Here is a 21,418-nt window from a genome sequence, read left to right on the forward strand (position 1 = left end):
TTTTCAGCCGGAGGAGCTGGAGGTGCTGCATTCACACACGTTCCGACAGAAGAGTTTCAAGAAGTCCAAAGTGTGCAGCGTGTGCAAACAGAGCATCCTCCAGGACGGCCTCATCTGCAGAGGTCAGTGAACGCAGCACGGCCCACGCGCTGTGAACGGGATGGGATCACGTGACCACAGAACACGCTAGAAACGCTCTAGTTCAGGGGGACACGTTAAATATCTGATATGAGCTAGTTAAAGTAGATTTTCAGAAATATACGGTAAAAAGTACTGTTAAGGTAATATGGGCCGATTCACCTGGAAGCTCAAGGGCCGAGAAAAACCGGTCTGAGGGCTGCATTTTGCCCACGGGCCACAGTTTGGACATGCTGCGCTAGTTTAACCCGAGCTAACCTGAAGTATTCAACACCAAAAAGCGGGATTATTATTTCACGATTATTCTTTTATTATTTTTCATTTTCAAAACAAGAAAAAGAAACTTGATCTAAACGTGTTACGTGTTGGCGGTTAATGCCCCATACAAGTAAAATCCCTCGTTTAAAGTTTTGTTTTTTTTCCACACACATCAAACTCCGCCCCTGCAGCCAGGTGTTTGTAATCAGAAGCTGTGTGATGTCACATACTACTTGAAATCGTAGTGGACTCTGATGGCAGCGCATGCTCGGGTTTGGATAGTTTTGAAACGGAAAACTGCAAATTTATGGTTGGTCAACAAAAGAACTATAAAGAGTAGATAATTAAAACACACGTCCTCACCACACACACACACGTTCTCACCACACACACACACGTCTTCACCACACACACAAGTCCTCACACGTCCTCACCACACACACACGTCCTCACACGTCCTCACCACACACACACGTCCTCACACTTCCTAACCACGCACACACGTCCTCACCACACACACGTGTCCTCACACGTCCTCACCACACACACGTCCTCACCACACACACACATCCTCACCACACACACACGTCCTATCCACACACACGTCCTCACATGTCTTCACCACACACGTCCTCAAACGTCCTCACATGTCCTCACCACACACACATGTCCTAACTACGCACACGTCCTCACATGTGCTCACCACACACACGTCCTCACACGTCCTTGCCACACACACGTCCTCACCACACACACGTCCTCACCACACACACGTCCACACACACGTCCTCACCACACACACGTCCTCACAACACACACGTCCTCACACGTCCTCACCACACACACACGTCCTCACCACACACACACGTCCTCAGACGTCCTCACACGTCCTCACCACACACGTCCTCACCACACACACACGTCCTCACCACACACACACGTCCTCACCACACACGTCCTCACGCATCCTCACCAGTCCTCACCACACACACGTCCTCACATGTCCTCACCACACAGACGTACTCACATGTCCTCACACGTCTTCACCACACACATGTCCTCACACGTCCTCACCAGTCCTCACCACACAGACATTTTATCAATTTGAGGCCGTTTTCGTATTTAAAAAAGTAAAAGTAAACAGCTCATTATTTGTGATATTAAGAGAATATCAAATGTGCTGAGACCATCGTTGACCCTGAAGTAGAACTGATTTGGTTCCCTTCAGTTTGTGTGACTCTAGGCACGTACTCCTGCTTAATGGTATCACTGCCTCTGGAGCAGGGCTGGGCCTGGTTAGTACTTGGATGAGAGACTGCTGGGAAAACCATGTACCACATTAGCCCTAGTGTATGCTGTTGTGTCCTTAGGCAAGACACTGTTTTGTCTCAGTGCGGTGAGTGAATGGTGGTGGTGATTTGGCGTTTCTGAATAATGTGTTATGATGATTCATTCAGTCACAACACATCTGTACATTTTGTTTGTCTGGAACCTGCCGTCTACAGATCTGCAATAAATCTTTGGCTTTGTTTTTTTTTAAATTAGTCATCGTTGAAGTTTCTTGTTTTCACTTGTTTGCACATGTAAGAAAACTAAAACAACTATTCAGAAATGCACTGAATTCCACAAATCCAGACCCAGAGACAATATAACAGACAACTAAATACAAACTAGTCAAAAATACTGAAATCGTGATGAGTTCATTTTGTCCATTCTCTGTAGCAGCGGCTGAGTTCATTTTGTTTCCATCTGCTGCTGCACATATGGAGCTGTCCACTAGATGGCACTGCTGTGACAGTGCACTGAGACCTTGTGCTCTGTGTTGGCATGAGGAACATTCAAAGCAAAGCAATATTATCTCCATAGAAACAAGAAGGTGGAAGACGACCCACCAAAAAAGCTACATAATGCAGCTTTAAATGTCTTTTTTTTTTTTTTTTTGTTCAGATGAACACCCAGGTACTTGTATGAGTCCACTCTCTCAGTGTCCCTTCCCTGGATGTTCACTGAGGGGGCAGTAGAGTGTTGTCTGTGGAAGTCCACCACCATCTCCTTGGTCTTCTCTGCATTGATGATGAGGTGGTTCTTCTGACACCAGTCCACAAAGTCCTGTGTTAGTCCTCTGTACTCCACATCGTCATCATCCTTGATGAGGCCAATGATGGCAGAGTCATCAGAGACTCAGAGACTCAGAGATCAGAAACTTCTGCAGGACACAGCTGTCCGTGTTGTGTCTGAAGTCTGCAGTGTAAAGGGTGAAAAGAAAGGGCTCGAGGACAGTGCCCTGGGGCGCCCCCACACTACGTAATAATCCTTGGTTTAGTTCAGATTTAGCAGACAAGTTTCGAGAGAGAAATCTAGCATGGGCAAAAGCTAGATGTACTAAAAATACTACTGATTGGTTAGATTTCAGAAGGCTACATAATGCCTGTACTACTATGACTCGTAAAATGAAATCAAACCATTTCCTTGAAAACACAACTGAAAACCTTAACAACCCATCAAAGTTCTGGAAGGTAATAAAATCTTTAAATGAAGATAATGTAGGAGCTGAGCTCCCCCCAAATATAAACTATAAAGATAAAAATATCACTAACAAATCTGAAATGCTCTCATGTTTTAATGAACATTTTATCGCATCTGGATCATTGTTTGAGCCAACAAGTCAGTCTAACACTCCTACTTTAGAGTATCAAATACCTCCAACACAAATTTTTCATTCAGTCCACTTACGACGTTTGAAGTAACAAGGGCTACTAAATCAGCAGGTCCTGGCGAATTAGAACCACAGTTCCTAATATCTGCAGCAGATTCCATCGCATTCCCATTAACATTTTTATTTAATTTATCTCTGTGCACAAATAAAATTCCTCAAATCTGGAAAACAGCATACGTCCTACCCCTTCATAAAGGAGGAGACCCCTCAAATTTAAACAACTATCGACCGATATCCAAATTACCTATTTTGGCAAAAGTATTGGAATCACTTCTAAACAGTCAACTAAAAGATTTCCTTGTGCTATCCAAAATCCTAAATCCCTCACAATCAGGCTTTAGAAAGCAGCACAGCACAGCAACCGCAGCTCTCAAGGTTTTAAATGACATCTCAGAATCTTTAGACAACGAACATCACTGCGCTGCACTTTTTGTAGATCTGTCCAAAGCCTTTGATACAGTGAACCACACTGTGCTCAAACAAAAACTGCACAGTGTAGGACTTTAAACCAAGCTGTGGGATGGTTTTCAAATCACTTGACTGATAGATTACAGGGTGTGAAGGTTTAAAATCTAAAATCAAGCTTTCTTAAAGTATCCTCAGGAGTACCGCAGGGCTCCATCCTAGGGCCACTCCTCTTTATAATCTACATAAATGTTTTAGATAAAAACATAATTGATGCTAATCTACACATGTACGCTGATGACACAGTCTGGTACACCTCAGCACTTACAGTAGAGCTCGCACTGACCAAACTTCAAATGGCGTTTAACCATTTGCAAACAACTTTTTCACAATTAAAATTGGTTCTGAATTCGAATAAAACAAAGTGTATGCTTTTTTCCAAACTTAAATCTAAAGATAAAAATGTAATTCCAATTACAACAAGTGATGGTCATTTGATTGAAATGGTAACTAAGTATAAATACCTTGGGATTCTTGTGGAGGACAACTTAACATTTAAACCTCATATTGAGAAACTTGTTCATAAATTAAAATTAAAATTGCGCTTTTACTTCCGGATTAAATCCTGTTTATCATTTGAGGCTAAGAGCAAACTTGTGATGGCAACATTTTTGTCTGTTCTTGATTTTGGTGGTGTGATTTACATGAAAGCCTCTGCAGATGCTTTACGTGCTTTGGATACTGTTTATCACGGTGCGTTACGTTTTATAACAAACATAAAGTCGTTGACCCACCACTGTGTTTTGTATGCCTGAGTGGGATGGCCCTCGATAACTACTCGTAGATTAAAACATTGGTATCTTTTCATCTATAAATCTATTCTGGGATTGGTCCTTACATTCAGCAGCTCATAGAAGTAAAGCGTCGTACTGCTCACAGTCTGTGCTCTCAGGACTTGTTCCTGCTCTCTGTGTCCAGAGTTTGCACTGAGCTGGGAAAAAAACACTTTTAGACACTCTGCAGCGCAATCTTGGAATGATTTGCAGAGAGACTTGAACTTAAAGGATATGATCTCATTGAACTCATTTAAGAGACTTTTAATTGACTATGAAAGCTTTCAATTTGCAAATGTTTCAATTAGGTCTGATGTTTTATCTTGTGACTGTGTGTGCTGTGTATGAGTGTGTCTGTGTCCTGTGCATGTTTTGCTTCTTGACCAGGACACTCTTGAAAAAATATTTTTAATCTCAATGAGTTTTTTTTTATCCTGGTTAAATAAAGGTAATTAAATAACAAATACAGGTCATGAGGTCAGACGCACAGTTCTCGGGTCTCACAAACTGGGGCCAGTTTGTGAGATAGTCCAGGCTCCAGTCTGCAGGTCACAGTCCACCCCGTCTCCAGCTTGTCCCTCAGGAGCAGTGGCTGGATGGTGTTGAAAGCACTGGAGAAGTCAAAGAAGAGAATCCTCACAGTGCTGCCGGGGTTCTCCAGGTGAGACAGTGAGCGGTGCAGCAGGTAGATGACGGCATCCTTCACTCCGACGCCAGGCCGGTACGCAAACTGCAGCGGGTCCATCGCTGAGCTCACGGTGGAGCGGAGGTGGCCAAGGACCAGTCTCTCCAGTGTCTTCATCAGGTGAGATGTTAGAGCCACCGGCCTGAAGCTGCTGAGCTCCTTCGCCTGTGGCGTCTTGGGCACCGGTACCACGCAGGAGGTCTTCCAGAGTTGTGGTACCACCCTCAGCTTTAGGCTCATGTTGAAGACGTGCTCCATAACTCCGCACAGTTCATCTGCACAGGACTTCAGGAGCCTGGAGCTGATGCCGTCTGGGTCTGATCTTCTCGAGCTCCAGTCTCACCTGGGCTGTAGAAAATGACAGTGGCAGGCTGGGGGGATGGGTGAGTCCATGTGTACTGGTGGGCTGAAGAGCAGAGGCAGAGGTGTGAAGAGGTGCAGGAGTTCCCCATTGTCCAGCCGGGGAGGGGAGAGCGGGCAGCTGGGTGGGGGGAGGGGTGGGTGATTGATCAAATCTCTGGAAGTGAGAATTGAGGTCGTTCACCCACAGCAGGCCCCCCTCCGCCTGGGCAGGAGGTGCTTTGAAGCCTGAGATAGTCTTTAGACTTCTCCACACCCCCTGGATGTTCTTCTCCTGTAGGACAATACCTGTTTAACTGAGCTCTTTTAACACTCGTCATTCTTATTCCTCTCCTTGTCGTCCTTGTACTTTGCTGTTTCAACGCTGCAATTTCCCACTGAGCACAAGCCAAGACTTTCTCACTTAAGATTCTGTAATAAATGATATATTTAGAGACAGAAAAATCCACATGAAACAGATTGATTTGTGAATTTATTTGTGAATGAAAAGTTCCAGTGTAAAGATGGTCCTGTTTGCCTTCACCTTTATAAAACCAGTGTGACTCATTCTGTGATAAATGAGGAACTTTTACACACACACACTTACATTACATGAGGAACAAGAACACAATTCAAAGTAGAAATGAAGCTCAAAGTTAAAACAAAAGTTTCTGCTCATTCTGAAATTAATTGACAGTTTTTCAGTATCGATAAATGTTGACATGTCTAATGTAGTTTTGATACAAGTTTGAGATTCGATTAAAAGCACAAACTTCATGAAAAGTATTTAAAAATTTGAATCTAATTGGTTAAAAATAAAAGTCACAAATTTGATCCCAAACTGTGGAGAACAAAGCTGCTATTTCAGTTTAGGGAAATGTGCAGTGTCTCCAATATAAGCAAGGTCAAGCCCAATACAGAGGGGCTGAGTGAACCTGGTCTGGACTCTGTGGAGGAGGCTCATGGTACTTTCAGAGACGCTGTAAAACGCCAAAACCCCTGCACTGTGGTCCAGGAAAACCCCGATTCTGGACCAGTCCAGACCTGAGACCCGGGTCCTCACTCTATTAAACCTAAATGAACGACCGGTTCTTTCACACTCTAAGGTCCAGGATTTATCATTGTTTCCAAATCTAGATTTATTACCGCCTCCTTTCCTCTTAATCTCTCTGTATGAAACTGCTATACAAACATACCCCCCGTTCCACTCCACCTCACAGTAACAGCGGCCCGTCAGACTCTCTCTGCTCAGGACCTGACACCTGTGACTGAATCTGTCTGGAAGATCTGGATAACTCTGGTCTTCTCTCAAATGTGTTCCTCTTCTGTTTCCATCAGACAGAGACATAGAATGGTTAGCTGTGTTTGGGTCCAGAGTGATTTCTGTAGAATATTGCAAGAAGTCCTCTCTGGAGCTGATCAAAGGTTGAGGCAGTAAAACCTGGACTGGACTCAGAGTGAGCTGGAGTGTGTCCCTGAGCTTGGACACAGCTCTGGTCACTTCCTCGAAGTATCCCCGGTCCCCTGCGTAAAAGGTGGCTGGCTCTATTCTCTCTGTGAGTGAGGACAGTGAAGCGTAGCGCTGTATAAACTGGTTATGATCCTGGGTGAACTCCAGTGTGTCCAGCTCAGAGAGGCTCCTCTTCAGCCCCCTCACGTCCTGCTGCAGTTGGTCCTGGAGCTCTTGGACTCGGTTCAGTTGGGTGTCCTCCTGGGAGCGGATCTGCTGCTCCACTTCAGAGCGTCTTTTCTCCAGGAGAAGGGCCATGTCTCTGAAGCTGTCGTTGCTGCGCTGCACTGCTGTCTGGGCAGAGCTCCTGATGTCCTGGGCCTCCTGTTGGAGCCTATTCAGGCCTGTCTCTTTGTCCTGGACGCTCTGGAGCAGCAGGGCCCTCGTGACCGGCAGCTCTGCCTGCCTCTGAGCCCTCTCTGAGGCAGAGGTCACTATGACATGACCCTTATGTTGGTCCACACACAGGGAGCAGAGCAGCTGCTGGTCAATGCGGCAGAATAGATCCATCACTTTGTCGTGTTGAGAACAGATGTTTTCCTGGAGCCTGTGAGACGGCGCCACCAGTTGGTGTTTCTTTAAAGCTGCAGCTTCATCATGAGGCTGTAGGTGGCGCTCACAGTAAGAGGCCACACACTGCAGACAGGACTGGACAGCTCTCAGCTTCCTCCCAGTGCACACATCACAGGACACATCCTCAGGTCCGGCATAGCAGAGGGCAGCAGGGGGCGCTGTCTTCTTCATCTGCTCTACTACAGCTGCTAACATGATGTTTTTACCCAGGGCAGGCCTGGGGCTGAAGCTGAGGCGACATTCAGGACAGCTGTAGAGCTGCTTCTCGTCCTCTTGGTCCCAGTGCTGTTGGACACAGTTCCTGCAGTAGCTGTGTCCACAGGGAATAGTCACAGGATCCTTCAGTAGATCCAAACACACGGAGCAGGAAAAGGCTTCTTGGTCGAGTGCTTTCTGCGCCATCTCTCCTGGATCAGAAACAGTTTGACTTCGACAGAAACAAAACCTAAGAGTGAGAGCTGCACCCACAGCTCTGTGTGGAGGAAGCAGGAAGCCACGCCTCTTAAAGGCACACACACATGTTTTATCAGAGTTCAAAAGAGACTGTGTGAGCAGTTTACAGTCACACACACAGGGTCATTGGGCACAAGTCAAACTCTACAAAAGAGAGCAAACAAAGAAGTTAAATCTGTAGGAGTGAAGACGTTTCCCTGCTCGTCCATGTCTCTTCTTCAGTTCTGGTCAGATGCTGTGGCCACTGCCTTTAAATCTATCTGAGGGGAGGGGCTAACTACACTGAAACTGCAAACAGCTTTTGTCTCCAGTTTCAGCTGAAACGACCCTATTCAGCCCTCAACGACCCTGCTATTGTTCTCTTTGTTCTGGGTCTGAGGATGGAGTTGTAGACGGGGGAGAGATTATGTCTCAGGCTCCATTTCTGTTTAAGGAAGGATTCTCTTTCATAACAAAAATATCTTCTTTAACTCCTAACAGGTGAGGACAGCACATTTCCTCGTGTCATTTGATTTCATTTGTATTATTTCTTTTTATTGTGATATAGAGACAGTAGAAACAGTCAAAGACATGAGACATTTGGACTTGACTCGTGTCATTTTAATGAGCGCCTGACAGACCAGCAGAACCACATTCTGATCTAAACTCAACAGGACAAATGAGCCGCTGTTTGTCTTCACTTTGACTCATTTTGTTTGAGTAAAGACTTGGTCCTAATCACTGCTCTTGTATATTTTTGTCCTTCTACACTAAAGACGTTGACCCTGTTTAAATATGTGATGTAACCTTTTCACATTTCAATATTTGATTTACTCATTTCACTAAAACACAGTTAACATCATTATATTTAAGATTCTGTAGTAAATGTTATATTTAGAGACAGAAAAATCCACATGAAACAGATTGATTTGTGAATTTATTTGAGTGAAAAGTTCCAGTGTAAAGATGGTCCTGTTTACCTTCACCTTTATATAACCAATGTGACTCATTCTGTGATAAATGACCCCCCCCCCACACACGCACACAAACACACACACACACCCCTCCCACACACACACTTACATTACATGAGGAACAAGAACACAATTCAAAGTAGAAATGAAGCTCAAAGTTAAAACAAAAGTATCTGCTCAAACCGATATGAACCGATACCAGCGCAGGGACAGAAAATGTCACTTATTTCCTTAAAATACAGTTGAGTTTTTACAGCAGAGATTCGACAGTGTTATGTAACTGTTATTTCACCTTCACATCAGACTGAACAGCTTTGTACGAAGAAAAGTTCAAACATTATGACACGTTCTGGGCCAAAATCAGCCTGGAAATCGTCTCATTACGTCCAATTAAAGCCCCACCGGGATATCGACTGAACCGATACCTGATCCTGATATTCAGTGCGTCCCTATAGAGAATAATACAGAATAGTCAAATATACAGAGTTTAGTTTTCCAATATTACTATGAACAGTAACACACAAAAGAACAGTTCTGTCTTTACAATTATTCTACTTCTGATTCAGACCAAGACCATTCAAAGTTACTCAGGAAATGTTCAAATGTCTAAAGTAGTTTTGATACGAGTTTGAGAATCGATTAAAAGCACAAACTTCATGAAAAGTATTTAAAAATCTGTGTCTAATTGGTTAAAAATAAAAGGCACAAATTTGATCAAACTGTGGAGAACAAAGCTGCTATTTCAGTTTAGGGAAATGTGCAGTGGCTCCAGGACCAAACCTGACCCCAGCGTAGAGAGGCCGAGTGAACCTGGTCTGGACTCTGTGGAGGAGGCTCATGGTACTTTCAGAGATGCTGTAAAACGCCAAAACCCCTGCACTGTGGTCCAGGTAAACCCCGATTCTGTGATTGCTGGTGGTGATTTGGCATTTCTGAATAATGTGTTATGATGATTCATTCAGTCACAACACATCTGTACATTTTGTTTGTCTGGAACCTGCCGTCTACAGATCTGCAATAAATCTTTGGCTTTGTTTCAGTTTTAAATTAGTCATCGTTGAAGTTTCTTGTTTTCACTTTCAACTTTTCATGTAAGAAAACTAAAACAACTATTCAGAAATGCACTGAATTCCACAAATCCAGACCCAGAGACAATATAACAGACAACTAAATACAAACTAGTCAAAAATACTGAAATCGTGATGAGTTCATTTTGTCCATTCTCTGTAGCAGCGGCTGAGTTCATTTTGTTTCCATCTGCTGCTGCACATATGGAGCTGTCCACTAGATGGCACTGCTGTGACAGTGCACTGAGACCTTGTGCTCTGTGTTTCAATGTGGAACATTCAAGGCAAAGCAATATTATCTCCATAGAAACAAGAAGGTGGAAGACGACCCGCCAGAAAAGCTACATAATGCAGCTTTAAATGTCAGTTTTTTCTTAAAATGGACTTATTCTTTTAACCGTGTTATAGTTGTTTTTCTTAACATTTAACTGCTCAAAGTTGTATTTAGAGTGATTCATGTTTGAGTGATCCTTATTCTCCTGTGTCTGTGTAAACCCTCAGTCGTCCAGGTCTGATCCAGAGCAAACGACAAAGTTAAATCTGTCAACTGGACAAATCTTGTAGAAGTGAAGACGATTCTCTGCTCATCCAAGTCACTTCTTCAGTTCTGGTCAGATGCTGGTGGCCACTGCCTTTAAAAAGGTCACTGGTATAGACAGGCTTGATTTGGGACATGTGAAAAGTAGGGTGGATGGGGAGAGACGGAGGAAGACTGCTGGATTTATGATGGTGGGTGATTGGTGAATGGGCCCAGGAAGCGAGGGGAAAGTTTTCGCACTGTTGGTCCAGTCCAGCTCTGCAGCCAATGTCCAGAACTCAATTGTGTAATCTGCCACAGACCTGGATCCCTGAGCAAAACTTAACAGGTGAGAAGCGGCATCAGCCTGATAATGCGGGTGATCAAAGAGCAGTTTAAACTCACTCATGAAACTATCAAAGGTTATCTGGTCTAACGCAGTGTTCGAGAATTTAGCCTCTGCCCACGGGAGTGCTCTCCCCCTCAGCCGTCCACAAATCAGAATCAGAATCAGAATCCTTTTATTGCCATTGTTTGTGAACACAGTTCACAAACTAGGAACCTATTTTGGTGATAAAGTGCAACATAAAACATAAAAACACACTGAATAAATACAAGTACAAATAAGGGCATGCACAAAGTAAAAAAATTAAAAATATAAAAAATATAAAAAATGCTTAAAAATCAAATAAAATACTTAAAGGTAGAAAATATATACAACAGCAGAATCAGAACAACAGTGCAAACATGACTTATTAAAGTGTCCGGTGTTATAAAGTGTCCAGTTTTGTGCAGATATTATAAAGTGTTCATGAGACAAACTGCAGAGGGGAAGAAACTGTTCTTATGACGAGAGGTTCTGGTCCCAATGGACCGTAGCCTCCTGCCAGAGGGAAGTGGCTCAAATAGTCCATGTCCAGGGTGTGTCAGCTGCTCTACGGCCTGCTCCCCCGAGTCCTGGAGACAGGTCCTGTACAGATGGAAGGAGCAGCCAATCACCTTCTCAGCAGAGGCACAATGTGCTGCAGTCTCTGTCCCTGGCCCCAGTGAACCACACAGTGATGGAGGAGGTGAGGATGGACTCAATGATGGAAGTGTAAAACTGCACCATCATCTGGACCGGCAGCTTGCGTTTCCTCAGCTGCCGCAGGTGGAACATCCTGTGATGGGTTTTCTTGATGAGGGAGCTGATGGTCGGCTCCCACTTGAGATCCTGGGTGATGCAGGTGCCCAGGAAGTGGAAAGAGTCCACAGTGGTGATGGGGGAGTCCGTCAGGGTGAGGGGAGGCAGGGGGGCTTGTGAGCTTGTCCTGGAGCAGAGCAGGGAGGATGGTGTTGAACGCAGAGCTGAAGTCCACAAACGGGATCCTGGCGTAGGTTCCCGGGGAGTCCAGATGCTGGAGGATGAAGTGAAGAGCCAGGTTAATGGCGTCATCTACAGAACAATGGGCTCTGTAGGCAAACTGCAGAGGGTCCAGGAGGGGGGAGGTGAGGGACTTGAGGTGGTGCAGGACCAGGCGCTCAAATGACTTCATGACTACGGACGTCAGCGCCACAGGTCTGTAGTCATTATCTCCAGTGATCCTGGGCTTCTTGGGGACGGGCACGATGGTGGACAGCTTGAAGCAGGCTGGGACGTGACATGACTCCAGGGAGGTGTTAAAAATGTCCGTGAAGACAGGAGCCAGTTCCTCAGCACAGTGTCTAAGGGTGGAAGGAGAGACACCGTCTGGGCCCGCGGCCTTACGGGGATTCTGCTTCCTGAAAAGCTTAGTCATGTCCTGCTCCACAACTGTGAGGGCAGTGGGGGAGGAGGGGGGGTCCACGGTGGGTGTGGAGGTAATGTCCATGATGGTGAGGGGGGAGGGGGAGAGGTGTGAAACTTCAAACCTCGCATAAAAGCCGTTTAACTTTTCTGCTAGTTGTTTGTTGTCCACGGCGGGAGGGGCTTTGGGCCTGTAGTTGGTGATTTGCCTAAGCCCTCTCCAGACAGAAGCAGAGTCGTTAGTAGAGAAATGCTGCTCCAGACGTGTATTGTACTTTGCTTTAGCCTTTTCCACCTCTTTGCTAAAAGCATACTTGCAACGCCTGTAGCCTTCACGATATAATATAACGTGTCTTGGCAGCGTCAGATGTAAAATGGGCTGGACGTTGTTGGAACATGGATAAGCATTAGAAGAGAAAGCCCGACAGAGGTTAGGCTGACCTGTATATGGATCTGGATCTGTGCCCCTTGACTCCAGAGGACCCGCCGGTGCCATGATCCCTGTGGCGGCAGCTGCGGCGGGAGCCAAGGGCAGGAGTGTGAGTAGCGTGGCGACCTGGTTGGTGAGCTGAGAAACTTGCTGGGTGATGGTCTGGCTACAGTCGAGCAGGGTCCAGTCTGTCTGTTCGTGTTGTCCCATTGTCACTCCGTGATGCGTAAACACCTTGAGGAAATGTTTGATCTGGCCCCGAGTCTGATTGGTCCATGTTTGGCCAGATCGTTCTGTCGTAACGTTAGGCACGAGGGACCAAATAGACAGAACTCGGGGAAGGTTTAACAGTGTTTATTTACAAAAGTGTAGAAAGGCAAATGACGGTAGATTAGACGGTGTGTTGGGAGCGGAGAGTTAGCCGTGGTCCAAGAGAAAACATGAGGAGCTGAATCAGAGATGGGGAGAACAGTACTGGTACAGGGGAGCAGGGTCGAAGACGGAGTGCTGAGCTGGACCAAGCTGGTCCAAGATCTGGTGAGGAGTAAAAGGTATCCGGTAAGTGATGTAAAAAGCAAGGAAAAACATGAACTGAGCCAAGCAAGGTATATTCACGAGAACACGTGGACGATCTGGTGCAGAGTGTTGGGTCCTGGCTCATATTATCCACCACAGGTGCAGCTGATTGTGATTGCCTCCAGGTTTGCACAGGAGGAGCCAAGATTTCCGTCCAGCTCCAGACTCAGACACGGGAGGGAGGGGAAAGGACAACAAGCGAGGCAGGACAGACAGGGATCATGACATACATACACTAAAGCCACTCTCTCAACCTGTGCTGCATCGTTCACAAAGACACAGGGAAAACGAAACATCCAGGCACTTGCAGATGGCAACAGACGCTTTGGCATACTTAGTGTCCAAGATGCGTGTTGGACGCGTCTGCCCTCAAATGTAAAAGCGTTTAACGAGAGACGTCCAACATGTTCTTCACACCCCGATGTGAACGCACCATAAGCCTGGATTTTAGCACAATCTTCATAAAAAGTGTTCAAAAATTTTCATCTAATTGGTTAAAAATAAAAGGTACAAATTTGGTCCCAAAGTGTGGAAAACAAAGCTGCTATTTCAGTTTAGGTTAATGTGCAGTGTCTCTGCACCCCAGTGTAGAGAGGCCGAGTGAACCTGGTCTGGACTCTGTGGAGGAGGCTCATGGTACTTTCAGAGACGCTGTAAAAGGCCAAAACCCCTGCACTGTGGTCCAGGTAAACCCCGATTCTGGACCCGACCGGACCTGAGACCTGGGACTGGACTTTGTTAAACCAAAATGAAGGACGGGTTTTGTCACAGAATAAGGCCCAGGATTTTTCATTGTTTCCAAATCAACATTCAGCAGAGAGTCCTTTCCTCTGAATCTCTCTGTATGAAACTGCTATAAAAACCCACCTCCCGCTCCACTCCACCTCCCAGTAACAGTGGCCCGTCAGACTCTCTCTGCTCAGGACCTGACACCAGACACTGAATCTCTCTGGATGATCTGGATAACTCTGGCGTTTATTAATAGATCTTCTCTCTTCTCATACATCAGCAGTGTAGTTTCAGATCCTGTTGAAGTTGTACCTACTGCACCTGAGAAGTAAATGGTGTTTACCTGGGAGAGGAGCTTCTGGGGTGAGAGGCTATAAAAGCAGGAGAAGATTAGATTTTTCCAATCTTTACTACAGTGAGAATAATACATAATAGTCAAATATACAGTTTAGTTTTCCAATATTACAATGAACAGTAAAAAACACAAAAGAACAGTTCTGTCTTTACAATTATTCTACTTCTGATTCAGACCAAGACCATTCAAAGTTACTCAGGAAATGTTCAAATGTCTAAAGTAGTTTTGATACGAGTTTTAGATTCGATTAAAATGAGCAGTGTCTCCAATGGAACCAATCCCCACCCCAGCATAGAGAGGCCGAGTGAACCTGGTCTGGACTCTGTGGAGGAGGCTCATGGTACTTTCAGAGACGCTGTAAAACGCCAAAACCCCTGCACTGTGGTCCAGGTAAACCCCGATTCTGGACCGGACCTGAGACCTGGGACTCGACTTTGTTAAACAAAAATGAATAACTAGTTTTGTAACAGTCTAAGGCCCAGGATTTATCATTGTGTCCAAATCTACATTCATCAGAGTTTCCTTTCCTCTGAATCTCTCTGTATGAAACTGCTATATAAACATACCTCCCGCTCCACTCCACCTCCCAGTAACAGCGGCCCGTCAGACTCTCTCTGCTCAGGACCTGCCACCAGAAACTGAATCTGTCTGGATGATCTGGATAACTCGAGTGTTCACTCATAGATGTTACTCTTCTGTTTCCATCAGACAGAGACTGCCATCCATTAACTGTGTTTGGGTCCAGAGTGATTTCTGTACAGTATTTTAAAAAGTCGTCTCTGGAGCTGAGTTCATCTGGTGACGGAGGAACATGGACTGGACTCAGAGTGAGCTTGAGTCTGTCCCTGAGCTTGGACACAGCTCTGGTCACTTCCTCAAAGTATCCCCGGTCCCCTGTGTGAATGGTGGCTGGCTCTGTGCTCTGTGTGTGTGGGGACAGTGAAGCGTAGTGCTGTATAAACTGGTTATGATCCTGGGTGAGGTCCAGTGTGTCCAGCTCAGAGAGGCTCCTCTTCAGCCCCCTCACGTCCTGCTGCAGTTGGTCCTGGAGCTCTTGGACTCGGCTCAGTTGGGTGTCCTCCTGGGAGCGGATCTGCTGCTCCACTTCAGAGCGTCTTTTCTCCAGGAGAAGGGCCATGTCTCTGAAGCTGTCGTTGCTGCGCTGCACTGCTGTCTGGGCAGAGCGCCTGATGTCCTGGGCCTCCTGTTGGAGCCTCTTCAGGTCTGTCTCTTTGTGCTGGAGGCTCTGGAGCAGCAGGGCCCTCGTGGCCGGCAGCTCTGCCTGCCTCTGAGCCCTCTCTGAGGCAGAGGTCACTATGTCATGACCCTTATGTTGGTCCACACACAGGGAGCAGAGCAGCTGCTGGTCAATGCGGCAGAATAGATCCATCACTTTGTCGTGTTGAGAGCAGGTGTTTTCCTGGAACCTGTGAGACGGCGCCACCAGCTGGTGTTTCTTTAAAGCTGCAGCTTCATAATGAGGCTGTAGGTGGCGCTCACAGTAAGAGGCCACACACTGCAGACAGGACTGGACAGCTCTCAGCTTCCTCCCAGTGCACACATCACAGGACACATCCTCAGGTCCGGCATAGCAGAGGGCAGCAGGGGGCGCTGTCTTCTTCATCTGCTCTGCTACAGCTGCTAACATGATGTTTTTCACCAGGGCAGGCCTGGGGCTGAAGCTGAGGCGACATTCAGGACAGCTGTAGAGCTGCTTCTCGTCCTCTTGGTCCCAGTGCTGTTGGACACAGTTCCTGCAGTAGCTGTGTCCACAGGGAATAGTCACAGGATCCTTCAGTAGATCCAAACACACGGAGCAGGAAAAGGCTTCTTGGTCGAGTGCTTTCTGCGCCATCTCTCCTGGATCAGAAACAGTTTGACTTGGACAGAAGTGAAACTTAAGAGTGAGAGCTGCACCCACAGCTCTGTGTGGAGGAAGCAGGAAGCCACGCCTCTTAAAGGCACACACACATGTTTTATCAGAGTTCAAAAGAGACTGTGTGAGCAGTTTACAGTCACACATGTTTTATTCAAAGCAAAGACTCAATTGAATACAATTTTAAAATGTTTCAAATGAGACTCATTTCACAGACACAAATTGTTCCTTTTTAATGCTGAAGCAGTTTGTGTTCATGGAGTTGACTCTGAAAACACATAAATATGTCAGTGATTCTTGAGGGTCGTGTCAATTCTTCCTGTAGAGTTCTGTTTGTAGAGCTGTGCAGAAAAGGCAAAGGAACAGGGTCTGAATCAAAACATATTTTTAAATGGCATATTTCCTGATATACTTCAATTAATAACTCCATCAGACGCACAAAGACACAGAAAATTAGATTTATTTTGGTCCAACTACAGTTTTAATTTTCAGTCTCTCTTGTAACACACACGTCCTCAACACATACACATTTTAAACATTTGATGCCGTTTTCTTATTTAAAAAAGTAAAACTAAACAACTCATTAATTGTGATATTAAGACAGTGCTTCTCAATTATTTTCTATCATGCCCCCCTATAAAGAAGAAAAAAAAAATTTAAATATCAAATTAAAAAATAAAATTAAACAAACATCAAATGTATAAATTTAAATTAAATAAATATCAAAATAAAACAAGTTTTTTAGCCATTTGGTACACCACCTTATATGATGCTCAGTGCTCGCTGCTTTAAGTGACATTCACAAAGTGGATGATTGTTGTTAATATTTGACACTTTTACGCTGAAAAAACTCCAGCGTCTTATCAGCGTGACTTTGTCTTCACACTGTCCACTGTCCACAGCAGACACCGGTATGTCCTCGTGTCCCACCAGAGTCACGGTGAAGCCCAGTGCTCCATACTCTTCATCAGACTCCTCCTCGTCTTATTTTTCGGGTGACTTTACCTCCGTCGATCTCCGCCTTTCTTTTCATCCCTGTTAAATGTTTTCCATAGTGTCTCTTTAGCAAAAGTGTTTCTTGTTCACTGCCCTGTGTCACGATCTGTTCACTCTCTCCTGTCCTTTGCTGTGCGCGCTGCGTAAAGTACTACAGTGTCATACGCGGAGTCATACGCGAAATACTGAAATCGTGATGAGTTCATTTTGTCCATTCTCTGTAGCAGCGGCTGAGTTCATTTTGTTTCCATCTGCTGCTGCACATATGGAGCTGTCCACTAGATGGCACTGCTGTGACAGTGCACTGAGACCTTGTGCTCTGTGTTGGCATGAGGAACATTCAAGGCAAAGCAATATTATCTCCATAGAAACAAGAAGCTGGAAGACGACCCACCAGAAAAGCTACATAATGCAGCTTTAAATGTCAGTTTTTTCTTAAAGTGGACCCATTCTTTTAACCGTGTTATAGTTGTTTTTCTTTCATTTAACCGCTCAAAGTTGTATTTAGAGTGATTCATGTTTGAGTGATCCTTATTCTCCTGTGTCTGTGTAAACCCTCAGTCGTCCAGGTCTGATCCAGAGCAAACGACAAAGTTAAATCTGTCAACTGGACAAATCTTGTAGAAGTGAAGACGATTCTCTGCTCATCCAAGTCTCTTCTTCAGTTCTGGTCAGATGCTGGTGGCCACTGCCTTTAAATCTATCTGAGGGGGAGGGGCTAACCATGTGGTCTTTACTCCTACAACATTTGTCCAGTTGACAGATTTAACTTGGTTGTTTGCTTATTCTCTTGTGTTCACGGCATCATTGCTCTGATGTACCCCCGTTTCAGCCCACTTGACACGCCCACTGTGATGTACACGCCCACTGTGACATACCCACTGTGACAAGCTCACTGTGACATGCCCATTGTGACGTACATGCCCACTGTGACACGCCCATTGTGGTGCGCACAGGAGGAGCCAAGACAGACACGTGAGGGGAGAGGAAAGGTAAACAAACGAGGCAGTACAGACTGAGATCTTGACAGTACCCCCTTCTAAGGGACACCTCTAGGTGGACCCCCAGGCTTATCCGGATGGCCGCGGTGAAAATCCGTAACCAATTCAGGGTCAAGAATTCATGCCCTAGGCACCCAAGAACACTCTTCAGGACCATAGCCCTCCCAGTCCACCAGGTATTGAAGTCCCCTGCCTCGCCGGCAGACATCAATGAGCCGCCGGACGGTAAAAGCCGGGTGACCATCCACGACCCGGGTGGGAGGAGGGGGATCGGCTGGAGGGCAAAGGTCATTGGTACAGACAGGCTTGATTTGGGACATGTGGAAAGTAGGGTGGATATGGGAAGACATAGGAAGACGGCTGGATTTATGATTTTGCAGTATGGCCCCAGGAAGCGAGGGGAAAGTTCCTGGGAGTTCGTCTTGAGCGGGATAGTCTTGGACGACACCCAAACCTATTGACCGGGTTGGTCTCTGGGAACAGAAGTCCGGTGCCGGTCTGCAGCTGTCTTGGTAGGAGCCCCCGATTGGAGTAGTGCGGCTCTGGTCTTCCCCCAGACTCTGCGACAACGTTAAAGGTGATGATGTACAGATGGTACCTCCAGGTCTTTTTCCTCCGATGGAAAGAGCGAGGGCTGATAACCAAGGGAGGCTTGGAATGGGGATATACCCGTGGTCTTCACCAAGGAATTGTGTGCGTATTTGATCCAGGGTAAGAATGTGCTCCAGGCAGATGGGTTGGAAGATACCACACATCGCAACACTGTCTCCAAGTCCTGGTTTGCCCACTCGGTCTGTCCGTTGGACTGGGGATAGAAACCGGACGAGAGGCTGACAGATGTGCCCAGACCCTCACAGAAAACACGCTACACCTGGGAGGTAAACTGGGTGCCACGGTAGGAGACAATATCCGAGGGGATTCCATGCAGACCGAACACGTGATTGGTAATCTGGTGGGCTGTTTCGTTGTTGGTCAGGTGCTTTCGCAGGGTGATGAAAAGGGCTGCCTTGAAGAAGCGATCGACGATGGTGAGGATGACTGTGTTGCGAACTTGCGAGTGACCTGACGAGAAAGGGCGTCTGGCTTGACATCATGGGATCCCAGACAGTAGGTAAGAGTAAAATTAAATAAAATTAAATTAATTAAACTAAAGAATAAGGACCAACGGGCTTGACGGGAATTAAGGCATTTGGCAGATTGAATATAGGAAAAGGTTGCTCCTCCCCCCAACGCAAGCTTGACCACCAGTAGCTCATGATCTCATACATCATAGTTGCTTTCCGCTGGAGACAAATGGGAGTTGAGGCCCCTGTAGTCAATGCATGGATGTAGAGTCTTATCCTTTTTGCCGCAAAGAAAAAACCTGCACCCATCGGGAGGAGGACGGATGGATAATGCCTGCGGCTAGTGAATCTCCGATGTACTGCTCCATAGTTTCTCTTTCCGGCTTGGAAAGGTTATAAAGGCGACTGGAAGGCAAGGGATCACCGGGCAAGAGGTCTATGGCGCAATCATAAGGATGGTAGGGAGGAAGCGAGAGCGCCTGACTTTTGCTAAACAAGCTCTTGAGATCGTGGTATTCCTCTGGTATAGAGGAGAGATCCACGGGTAACCCAAGACACATGGAGAGGAAGGGGTGGAGATAACGTGAAAACGTCGGACTTGTGGTGATTGCTGGACAAAACAAGAGTGATGGGTTCCGTGATGTGTGTAATTCTGACTAAAAGCTGCCCATTACGTAAGGGGTTGTTCGAGTGGCTCCAGCCTAATTCCCAACTGTTCGGCCACCTGCTGATCAATAAAATCCTCCTCTGCTCCAGAGTCTATGAGGGCTAGGACAGGTAAGGTAGCTGAACGAAAGCACAGTGTAACTTCAAGCTGAAATGTATTGGTTTTCTATGGGATAAGGTTTACCCACCAGTACTCCCAGTGCTACTGGTGGGTGTCCCCTTTTGGCCGAACAGGGCAGGAGGCAAGAAAGTGTCCCTGTTTGGCACAATACAAGCATTCCCCCACCTGGTGGCGTTGCACAAGTTCCCCGGCAGACAAGCATGCTCGACCCAGTTGCACAGACTCCTCAGGGGGCGGTGAACAGGAGCGTATCTCGGTCCAGACCGGCGAATGGCGTCGCTCTCTCTCTGGTGCATCTGCAAATGGTTGTCAATTCAGTTGGCTAGTGAAATCAAGGATCTCAGGTCAGGGGATTCATCGCAAGAAACCAGTTCATCTTGTAATTGATTATTAAGTCCCTTCAAAAAGACAGCCTTAAACACACTGTTGGTCCAGTCCACCTCCGCTGCCAGTGTCCAGAACTTGATTGTACAATATGCCACAGACCTGGATCCCTGAGCAAGACTTAACAGGTGGGAAGCAGCGTCAGCCGGATAATGCGGGTGATCAAAGAGCAGTTTAACCCCTTTGCATCCTGGGTCATTTTGGTGAAATTTCCTTTGTTCTGACCTCCCCAAATTAAAATGATAACCATTATTGAACCCTCAGCAGTAAATACACAAGTTTGGGGTCTTAAAGGTGTAAAGGTAACACCCTATAGTTTTACCCACAGGTGTCAGAATCACTGTAAGTTTATCTGTTGAGCATTTATACACTTTGGAACACACATCAAAAATATTTTTCTCAACCTCATCTGGATTTTTTTTGTTAAAATTGAGGTGTAGGTAGCTGGGGACGAAAATACACTACACTATACACTATATTTCAACTGAAAACCGTGTTGAACACTCACATTTAAAATTTGAGGGCAATGCCTATAAAAATGAGAGTTTTACAATAATTTTATCATCAGAACGTCCAGGCCTCTCCAAACCTGTCCAAATGGAGACATTTGGAGAACGTTTGGAAAAAATGCAATAACTTATGAATGTTTTAACCCACAGACATCAACGAGGGCTCTCCTGAAAACTCACACTGAGAGGAATCTGTAACTGCACACCCAGCTGCTCTATTACTGTACATTTATATATCAAAACACAATATAAAATGTATATTTGTATATTAAATATAGTCAAAACACGTGGTATGGGTCAAAATATATATATATATATATATATATATATATACACACACACACACACACACACATTTACAAACAACACACTGCAAACAGTGAACAAACACACACACTTCAAAATGTAAACAAACACACACTGGAAACTAAAAATGAGGTACATGATTGTACAGTGTGACATGTGGTCGGGAGGGCACAGATTGGCATTAGCTAATGCT

At 45.7% G+C, this 21,418-nt stretch overlaps 3 protein-coding genes across 8 annotated transcripts in view; 1 reads left to right on the plus strand and 2 right to left on the minus strand.

The window, feature by feature from the left end:
• LOC117389177 (tensin-1) overlaps nt 1-21,418 on the plus strand; it is a 239,718-nt gene that overhangs the window by 65,444 nt on the left and 152,856 nt on the right. For 5 of the 6 annotated variants that reach the window (XM_055230572.1, XM_055230573.1, XM_055230576.1 and 2 more), the window contains exon 2: nt 8-122. The exons of the other annotated variant lie outside the window; for it this stretch is intronic. In XM_055230572.1, coding sequence (XP_055086547.1) covers nt 8-122 — 115 coding nt within the window. The remainder of the gene's footprint in view (nt 1-7; nt 123-21,418) is intronic. 6 annotated transcript variants of the gene reach the window in all.
• On the minus strand, nt 6,204-7,892 carry LOC117389174 (tripartite motif-containing protein 16-like). Its single transcript, XM_033986793.2, has one exon. The coding sequence runs from the start codon at nt 7,857-7,859 to the stop codon at nt 6,234-6,236; it is 1,626 nt and encodes a 541-aa protein (XP_033842684.1). The 5' UTR covers nt 7,860-7,892; the 3' UTR covers nt 6,204-6,233.
• Nucleotides 13,752-16,230, minus strand: LOC117389176 (E3 ubiquitin/ISG15 ligase TRIM25-like). Its single transcript, XM_055230623.1, has 2 exons — nt 14,756-16,230; nt 13,752-13,972 (listed from the first exon to the last, which is right to left on the minus strand). The coding sequence occupies exons 1-2, from the start codon at nt 16,155-16,157 to the stop codon at nt 13,773-13,775; spliced, it is 1,602 nt and encodes a 533-aa protein (XP_055086598.1). The 5' UTR covers nt 16,158-16,230; the 3' UTR covers nt 13,752-13,772.

Source organism: Periophthalmus magnuspinnatus, chromosome 21 (genome assembly GCF_009829125.3).
Source record: "Periophthalmus magnuspinnatus isolate fPerMag1 chromosome 21, fPerMag1.2.pri, whole genome shotgun sequence".
Taxonomy (NCBI): Eukaryota; Metazoa; Chordata; class Actinopteri; order Gobiiformes; family Gobiidae; genus Periophthalmus; species Periophthalmus magnuspinnatus.